The following is a 10,278-nucleotide window of genomic DNA, read 5'->3' on the forward strand; positions in this document are numbered from 1 at the left end:
CCTTGCTCAGCTGGAGACCCTGCTTCTCCCTCCCCCTCTGCCTCTGCTGCTCCCCACCCCGCCTGTGCTCTGTCTCTCACTTTCTCTCTCTGTCAAAAAAAAAAAAAAAAAAAAAAAAAAATTCCCTGAGCAGATAAATAGTTTAGTGGAATAACCTAAACATCATTTAGCATAGTTTGTAAGGCGAATTCAAATAATTTCTTTCTTTCTTTCTTTCTTTCTTTCTTTCTTTCTTTCTTTCTTTCTTTCTTTCTTCTTTCTTTCTTCTTTCTCTCTTTCTTTCTTTTTCTTTCTTTCTTCTTTCTTTCTTTCTTTCTTTCTTTCTTTCTTTCTTTCTTTTTCTTTCTTTCTTTCTTCTTTTCTTCTTTTTTTTGTATGCCTCTGGAAATAAAAAACAAAACTAAAAGGTGACCAGTAAGAAATTCCCAACCATTTGAGAAAATTCTAATAGAATAACTAATCACCGTGAAAAGTAAGCAGCCTCGGCCTTCCCGCTGTATAACCTGGTTAAACACAATACACCCCCAAGCCTCGATCCCCATGTGGTTGCTATGCTCCTGGGCCACTGTCTTTTTGGCGCGTGTACAATGAACTTTATCTAATTAGTACTTCACTGATTTGTTGGCTTTCCTTTTCCTTCTCTTATCGATGAATTTCTGATTTAGTAATATTTTAATAGTATTATATTGAAGGTACACAACATGCCTTCTTATTACTCATTATGCTTCTTTACCTGCTAAGAAACAGGGTTATAGGCTGTTCTTTTTTTCTTTTTTTAGGATTTTATTTACCTGAGAGAGAAAAGAGAGAGCAGGAGCTGGGAGAAGAGGAGAGGGAGAGGAAGAAGCATGTGGGACTCCATCCCAGGACCCCGGGATCATGATCATGATAAAGCCGAAGGCAGATGCTTTACTGACTGAGACCCCAGGCACCCCTGAAATTTTATTTTAATAACCCCTAGTCATGTTTTTATTTAATAATAACAAAAAAATAAAGAAACGTTTTTAAAAATTCCCTTAGTTTAGAGCACAATTCCTAGTTTGGCCCCAGGAGGGCAGTAGAACAAAACTAAGACCGCTTTCCACAAAGTCTTGAACTGATTAAGATTTTCATGTCATTGTTTCTCCTTTACCAGGAGAGTGGAGTGTTTAATTGTGACATTAGTGTCTGATCGTATTATAAGCTTGGCACCTCCGCAGGAGTCTTATTTGGAGGGTGTCTGTGGGAGACGAAGAGGTGCGGAGCCTCTCTGAACGCTCCCAGTACAGAAGTCCCCTGAAATGGCACGTGGTGGGGGGGAGGGACATTAGGAAGCCCTGGTCCCGGCCACCTGGAGGAGGAATATCGGGATCTGAGGAGTCAGGATCGTGAGGAAATCCCTGGGGTCCGAGCTCTGGGCTTCCACAGTCCCCTGGCGCTGCCCCCCCCAGCTGCGGCCTCTGCCCGGGGCCATGCAGACACCCCCGGCAAGGAGGCGGAGGGCAGTGCTGTCCTCTGGACACTGGCCCAACCTGGACACGTGGGTCTGCAGGTTGGGGGCAGAGCGCCCACCACAGGTCTGGGCACAGTGAGTGGCTGCAGGGCCAGAGGTGTTTGGGACAGTGCACACCACTCGAGTGTCTGAGGATACAATTTATCACCAGATTCATCAAAGGCCCGTTAGGCCTAAACTCAGTTGAGGTGCAGCTTAAGGCAAATGGTGCCCCGGCTGAGCAGAGAGGAGCCTTGCCTAGTGGGGATCAGCTGAGGTCTTGTCTCAGTGTTCAGTTGTCCTGGAGACAGGGGGGCTCATGTCCCCAGATCTGAAACTGCTGAGACCCCACCGAAGAGGGAGAAGGACTCATGTGCTTGTTTCTGCCCCATGACTTAAGACACTGGTGTCTTCTCCTTCTTCCTCTTGGGACATTCTTTTTGGGGATCCCTGGGACACCATGTAAGAAGCCTGAGCACTTGGAGACCAGCCCCAGGGAGAAACCGTGTGCAGGAGTCACCAGAGTGGCAGAGCCATTGAACTCTGGCCTCAATTATCCCTCCCAAGGCACCAAAGACAGCAGCTGGGTGAAGGCATCCTGGACTTCTGAAAGCTGCCCAGACGTCCCCGAGTACCAGTGAGTCTCCCCAGTTCAGACCCACGAGTGCAGTTGGCCAGGCGAACCTCTCTGTTCTTAGAAGTATCCTCGGTGAGGTGGGTGATTGAACACAGCCAGCGTTTGTCAAATACACAGAGACGGATGTGCAAATTACAACCCACAATATCATAGGACATTCTATGGGCAATTTGATGTCAAAATAAGATTATGTACATTTTTTTTCCAAAAGCACTGTTTTTATTTATACAGAGTCCTAACCACTTCACAGTGGCAGGAGGAGTGGGAGAGGTTCCTTTTTCAATCCAGGGGCCTCCATGATGTTGGTCTGTTGCTACCAGACACAGGCAAGTGGCGTCATGGATTTGGTAAACTAACTACAATGTTTAGTCTCTCTCTGCTAGGGCAACAAGGTGAGCGTCAATCTCTGCTTCTGAAAGAATCCTGAATTTAGGATTTTCAACTGTAACTACTCCAACTTCTATTTCTGAAGGTTTGAAATCAATTGATAGAACAGTTGATAGGCATGTAATTGCAGTTTCCACTGTCTGTTCAAATGTCCAATCAAATTTATTCTTCACTTTTTTTTCAAGGAAGCTGGTTGACTCCGTTTGTTTAACTCCTGCTGCAGTGGCTTTAAACCCACAGTAGTAACCTGCAGGATCACACTTGTACACCTGAGGGCCTTGTTCTTCATCTATACCAATTAAAATCATACAACAACCGAGAGGCCTCATTTCAGCATTCTGTGTGTAGACCTGAGAAATATCAGCAATTCTTTTGCCAGCATGTCCACAGGAATCTCATACCCATACTTGTATTTCCAATTAGCTGCCTCATAGCGTGCCCTCTGTACCTGGGATCTGCTGTCAGCTGTCATTCCTGTCATCACACAGCCAATGTTTTCAGTTATCTTGAATAAGTGAGTCACTGTGCTGGAATCCAATAATTTGTCAGGTACTTTCTTCTGTGTGACAATTACTGCACAGTCTTTCCCTCTGACAGCTACCGATGTAAGGCCACCCTGGTTAATAGCCTTAAAAGCATATTCTACTCGGTAGAGCCGGCCCTCAGGTGAAAAAATGGTAATGTGACGGTCAAACCCAGCGCTGGAACCACGGGACATGTTGGCGAACCCACTACTTCAAGCACTGTCTCTGAGCCCCGTAGCTCCCACACCAGGCGTACAAATCCCCCCAGAAGTTCTATGTGCATTTTTTAATGTCCCCTATTTTGGGGGACTCCAGCATTACACATTTAATTTGCAAAGACTCTCTAACAATATAATGAAAAAAAAAAAAAAAACCTAGGAACAACAACAACAAAAAGATGTGCAAATTACATCTGATTATTTGTGTCAAAGCGGCATTTGTATCACGGACACTTTAGTATTAGAAATAAATCTTATTAAAAGATATGGGAGATGGCTTAACACCAAGCTCCTATAGAAATTAATATATATTCACAGAGATAGACTCATGGGTGTCTGTGTCGATCATCTGGTTAGAACATTTCCATAAATTGTCATGAGAATTGTTTGCCGATGATCATGTCTTAGCAGTTGGAATGAGAAGTCAAGTGGCATGAGGAAATGTCAATGTTGGCATTACGCTCATTTCACAGTAATGTTTCTGATAAGAGAGCGTCTTTGTCCTACTTACCACCTGGAGCAGGAATTGGGGAAGAGCCATAGAGGAAAGGAGGCTCTGGCAGGTCCATCTTCCCCTGAATGTGGTCCCCTGACTGCCCAACCACGCCCCATCAGAGAAGCAGAAGGAACACCAATGGTCCTTGCATGATGCAAGACCCTAGAACCCCAGACCCCTTGGTAAAGCAGCTCCGTTCCTGGCTTGACAGGACCATCTCATGTTAACTAAGGGATTAAATACATAAGGAACCGTTGGCACCAACATCTTCCCTCCATCCTGTAACAAAACCCCAGGACTGATGCCCCTCACCCCATATGTCTCCATATTTTAACAGCCAGACATCTGAGGCTCCATGGTCAGTCGCAGACATGAAGACTCATCTCCACAAATGTATGTGGCCCTAATCTGAGCCACCTCCCATCCTGCCTGCCACCCTGGCCTCCGTGCCTTCTTATCTCCTCCTACGAGCAGTTATGGAGGGCTTCTGTGTGAGAGACGTGACAATTACTGTCATTTCCCTTTTACCAGCAGAACTATGTAATCTCAAGGGTTTGCAGTCCCTGTTGCAGTAGTCAACAAATTATAATATATTTAATGGATCCATTAAATGAAATGGAAAGTAGCTAGAACTTGAATAAAAACTTGAGGGAACGCCTGGGGGGGCTCAGAGGTTGAGCATCTGCCTTTGGTTTGGGGCATAATCCCAGGTCCAAGGACTGAGTCCCACACTGGGCTCCCTGCAGGGAGCCTGCTTCTCCCTCTGCCTATGTGTCTGCCTCTCTTTCTGCATTTCTCATGAATAAATAAAATCTTAAAAAAAAATAAAAACTTGAAACAAAAAATCACATCTGATTATAAATTGACTTAAAATTCATTTGCAATTGCCAAAAAGTATATACGTTTGGTAAGTCGGTATTATGATGGATGTGGCAGTTTTCTATTTTGGGGACACTGAATTGTGTCAAATTAATTGTTGGAGAATTGCTTGTAGACAATGTATTGTGTTGAGTAGTCAGGATGGAGGTGGCCTTCTAGAGCCTGAGTATAGATGCAATTCATCCCTCTATGATATTACTGCGAACTACATTTATTCTTACTACCAAATTTGTAACGTGCAGAAACTAGAAGCAAATAATACAAAGCTATGTATGTTGACGCATATGTAGGTATAGTATGGGATTTCACTGGCCCAAAGGACTGTTTCCTGACACCCTTGGAATCAAGGAAGCTTGTCTCTGGTTGTATTAAATTCTACTTCAGCATCATTTAGTGATATTTTTTTTCTGGTACCAATTTTCCCCCAGAAAACTGGTTTCCACCATGTGTATGTATTATTGGTACAGGAAGACTCAGCTCTGGGCTCTGTTGCACTGTATTTAGTGCTTGGATCTGCGGATAATTAATGGATCTTTCTATGCCTTTTTTCTTTACCCAAGAAAGTAGGAAAAGGATGAGGTCATTGGCCTTAAACTTATTTTTCAAAGAGACTGTGCTCTTAAAGGAGGTGAATATCAATAGTCGAGCTCACAAAGGTGGGTCTATGTGGTCACCGCAGGCCCTGTGTTGGTCACCCACTGGAAGATGTTCTCTTCCTGCAGCCATGTTTTGTCACTTTTAAAACTGTATCTTTTTTTTTAACATTTTGAAAAGATTTATTTATTTCAGGGGTGAGAGGAGATAGGCAGAGAGAGGGAGAGAGATGGAGAAAGACAAACTGGAGCAGATTCCCCACTGAGCGCAGAGCCTGATGCAGGGCTCAATCTCATGACCCTGAGATCACAACTTGAGCTGAAACCAAGAGTCGGGCACTCAACTGACTGCGCCACCCAGGTGGCCCTCAACTATATATGTACACGCAGTGATTACATATAAATTGGGTCACAGACATGTTTATTCATTTGTTATCTAATATCATCCTGAATTGATCAAATACAGTCAGAAAATGCTTGGCAAAGTTGGCAAAAAATCAAGTTTGTTTTTTAAAAATTCTATGCATATATTATATATGTATTTTTTTCTAGTTGCCTTTCCTGATTCTACTCAGTCATTGTTTAAATAACTGAGATACCTTCATGCTAAACCTAAATTATGAGTTCTTGTCTTTGTGATAATGAAATAATAGGTAACATTTTCAAGGTGTAGAGTGACATGTGGCATCTCTAAATGTCACGCTTCACTTGGAAAGTTATTTGCCATAAAAAATCCATTTTAAACTATGCTTTAAAAATTTCTTTTATTCAGATAGTAACAGAATGTCTTGAAGATCTTCATTGTTTGGAGGAGAAAAGAAGAATGAATCTAAAAAGGGTTAAAAATGAAAGGAACAGACAAATTGGATTACAGATTTTCCTGTTTTCAACAATTTCTTCCCATAGGATTTTAAAAATGCACTGTAAACATAAATGTAATAAAAATATTTGGGTATTCATAGGGACCCTGGGTTATCACTTATTAAAACCCAGGAGTATGCGAAGAAGTAAGTTTTTAATCATCTTCACTCTTTCTTGGTATTTATTTGGCCTCCACCAATGGCCACGTGTTCAGTCAACACATACAACCATCTGGTCTCAAAGTCTCCTCGTTAGGACAATGCCTGAGTCAACAATGCACAGACCCAACACAGGAAAAGGATTTCTGCGTTAAAGAAATGATGATGTGGGTGAGAGAAAAGGGAGAGCGGTGCAGAGACCTAAGTCAAGTGTGGAAGCCAGAAACAGAATGGGGAGACCACAGGCTCTCTTCCCCAGCAATGAGGCAGGATCTCCAGTTACTGAGCGACTACAGTCTAGCAGAGAAATTACTGAAAAAATTCAGAGAAATTCCTTATTTCGGGAAGAACAACAAAACAGAAGTAATTCCTTATTTCGGGAAGAACAATAAAACAGAAAATACTAACCTTTTAACCATCAAACCTTTTTGAAAGTACTAATTTCACAATAAATTTTATCAAATCCCTTAAAACTGCCTTTTACCAGGGTGGGCTTTTATCCAACACGAACAATCACACTGCTCCTTGGTAGAAGAGGAGGCAGCCAGGAAAAGACCCTGGTTCACCTCTGGAGGCCCAGGTAGGGGAGAAAAGCCAGGGGGGAGGCTGCTTCAGTGCCTGGCTCCTGTTCATATGGATGTGCATCTGGAGACACTGGGGCCAGTTCTGTGGGTCCTCCTGGTCCCCTGACAATCTTCAGGGCCGTCAGAGTGTGCAGCTGGCTAGATCTACTTTATATCCAGAGACCCGACAGCCCTGCCTCATACCGCTTGGGAATTCTTTCAAGCATTCTGAAAACTTGTTTCCACTTCTTCAAAAAATTTTTGTTGAAATTGAGACACTTGATGTACGTTCGCAACCTGAATCCACCGCAACTCGCGACCAGTTTAAGCAGCAGACGTGACCAGTACCTGCCACTCGACCCCTGGGCACCCCATTGGTCTATATCACCCCAAAGGTAGCCCTTCCCACCACTTCTGAGAGCACGGATTAATTCTGTCTGTTAAGTTTGGAATTCGCAGAGCATGTGCCCTTTTGTGTGTGGCTTCACGTTATGTCCGTTAAATTTGTTCTAATCACTGGTTGATTTGTAGATGAATTCACATTGCTGCTTCATACTCTGCTGACTGTTCACATTTGCATACCCATTTTTTCTTAGCGGGCATGATGTGAATATTGTAGCGAATATTCTTGTGCATGTCTTTTGGAGACCATATGGAAGAAGTTTTGTTGGAACTGAACCAGGAATAAATATGCTAAATCATAAGGACACGCTTATGTAGATCTTTAAACTTCCAAACCACTTGCCCACACGGTCCCACAGCACACACTCTGTCTCAGATGAGCGCCCCAACACTTGCACCAAACACTATGCTATCAAATTTAAGTGGTTTGTTGGATTGATTGATTGATGGACAGATTTTGTTATTGGAGTTAACAGGACACAGCACCTCTCAGTTGTCTGGAGGCGGACATAAACCATGACTTCTTTGCTGGGTTGTAGGTCAGGGCTTCTCTGACCTTCACTGTGGAAAGGGGATCTCACGCTTTCTCAGGGTGCCCCACCCCTTTGTCCTTCACAAACAATAGACATCCTCCATCCATGTGTCCTTCAATTTGTAGATAAGTCTTTTCTCTCTCCTGTTTTTTAATAACTGTGGTAAAATATGTATAACAAAACTTACCATCTTGATCATTTTTAAGTGTATAATTCAGTGGCAATGCCGCCGAAGTACATTCACACTGTTGGGCAACCATCACCACTCTCCAATTCCAGAACTTTATCATCATCCCAGACTCCCAAAGGCCCCCTGCCTCCGGGAAACTCTAGTCTACTTTCCGCGTCTGTGAATTTGACTACTTACCTCGGGTAAGTGGAATCATACAGTATTCCTCCTTCCATGGTTGGCTGACTTCACTTAGCGAAATGTCTTCAAGGTTTACCCAGGTTCTAACTAACTTAGGTCAGAATTTCATCTCTTTTGGGGGCTGCATAGTTTTCCACTGCACGTACATACATTTTGTTTATCCATTCATCCGTGGTTGACAGACATTTGGGTTGTTTCTACCTTTTAGCTGCAGACAATGTTGCTATGAACATTGCTGTGTAAGTGTCTGAGTCCCCGCTTTCAATTATTTGGGGTATATACCTAGGAGTGGAATTGTTGGGCTCATGTGTTAATTCCACATTTAATCTTTTGAGGAAAAATAAAACAAAAAACAAACAAAAAAAACCTTTTGAGGACTGCTGAACTGCTTTCCACTGGGGAAGTGTCATACCATTTTACAACCCCATGGGCAATGCCCATATCCTCAACAGCATTTATTATTTTTTTAACATTTGCCATCCTAATGGGTGTCAAGTGGTATCTCACAGTCGTTTTAATTTGCACGTCACTCAGGACTAGTGATGTTGAGCATTTCTTCAGTTATTGGCTGTTTGTACATCTTCTTTGGAGAAATGTCTGTTCAAGGCCTCTGCCCGATTTTTAAGTGGGTCATTTGTTTCCATCTGCTACTTCTTATTCTTTTTTTAAATTAATTTATTTATGATAGAGAGAGAGAGAGAGAGAGGCAGAGACATAGGCAGAGGGAGAAGCAGGCTCCATGCACCGGGAGCCCGATGTGGGACTCGATCCTGGGTCTCCAGGATCACGCCCTGGGCCAAAGGCAGGCGCTAAACTGCTGCGCCACCCAGGGATCCCCCATCTGTTACTTTTTAAATTTGAGACATAAACCACAGTGACTTTTATGCAGGATTTTTAAAAAATACATCCCTAATGATGTCCTTTTCCTGGGTCTGGACCTTATGCTGCTTCTGGGGTGAAGTCTGGGCTATGCAAGCAGGGGCTAGGGGGGCTCCCTCTGCAGCCTCCTCATTGACCGCTCTGCCCCACACTCCATGCTGCAGGTCTTCTCGCAGACTCCATGCTGGTGTCCATGCTCCTCCACCTTTGCAGAGATCACCTTCCCTTCTCTTCTCGTTGCCCATCTTGATCCAATTAGCTTCTAATCATGCTTTGAGAATCTGCTGAGGACCATTTCTTCAAATCATTCTTCCAAACTCTTTAAGCCGACCTCTGGTCGTACTCCTGCCTTTGCCGCATGTGGTGGATGTCTCTGCCATCCACCTCCTGATGACAGAGCTCCCTGTGTCGGTCTCCCACGCAGGGCATGCTCGCCCATTGAGAGTAAGTGTGGGCCTCTGTCATCTGCATACAGAAATACCTAGCACAAAAAAGGAGCTCAGTATTTGCCTAACAGAAATGAACTTTTGATTTATATTAACTTACGACCACCAGAAAGGCTTTTCTATTTTGGCTACCAATAACGAATGGCAGTGCCTGCGCTGGCAATTATTCTTCTGTGGCCAGGCCTGGGGGTGGGGTGCAGGGCAGTGGCAGAGGGCCAAGGGTAATGATGGTCAAGGTGTGGCTTGGGAGTCAGGGGTGGGGAACAGGGCAGGGGAGGATGCTCTGGTGTTGGGGACGCTCAGAGCAGTGGCAGCTCAGGTTCCGTACATGCACGTCACATCCCAGTCCTGGGAACAGGGCACAGCAGCAACAGGAGCCCCTGAGGGCATGTCTCACAGCTGTGACAATTGTCAGCTGCAGTCAACTGTGATGAAGACTGCAGGAGACCTAGAAGCAAATGCCACAAATGTCCCCAGTGGTAGGCTTGTTCTTCCTTTCCCATGTGGGGTGGAACTCCTCTGGGGCCCCCTCCTACTGCTGAACTGTTCTGGACTCATGAATGGGGCTACCCTGCTAAAACACTTCCTGAACTTTTCATGCCACCATCCTTGGGTTTTGAGCCCTGCAAGGTTTTTGCTGCTTCTTTGTCATAGTGTAAAGCTTTTTCAGAGCTTTGTCAGTTTGTAGTTATTTGTTGTTTTTGTGGGAGAAATGGACACTGGGACCTCCTAGCTCTCCATCTTGCATATGTCACCCCTCAGTGTTTTCTTTCTAGAGTTTTTTTTTTTTTTTTGGCCATACTCAAGAGATGGGCAGAGTCATACAAAAAGTTAAACCTAGTCATTTTACCTCCAAAATAA

General features: G+C 44.0%; 1 protein-coding gene across 1 annotated transcript; it reads right to left on the reverse strand.

Annotated features, from left to right (window-relative positions):
• Positions 1-2,304: 2,304 nt before the first annotated feature.
• Positions 2,305-3,286, reverse strand: LOC112651142 (proteasome subunit alpha type-6-like). Its single transcript, XM_035700003.2, is given in 2 exon segments — positions 2,305-2,871; positions 2,874-3,286. Coding segments are annotated over 2 exon segments (738 nt in total). The 5' UTR covers positions 3,214-3,286; the 3' UTR covers positions 2,305-2,473.
• Positions 3,287-10,278: the final 6,992 nt, after the last annotated feature.

The sequence above is a fragment of the Canis lupus genome, chromosome 16 (genome assembly GCF_003254725.2).
Source record: "Canis lupus dingo isolate Sandy chromosome 16, ASM325472v2, whole genome shotgun sequence".
In the NCBI taxonomy this organism is placed as follows: domain Eukaryota; kingdom Metazoa; phylum Chordata; class Mammalia; order Carnivora; family Canidae; genus Canis; species Canis lupus.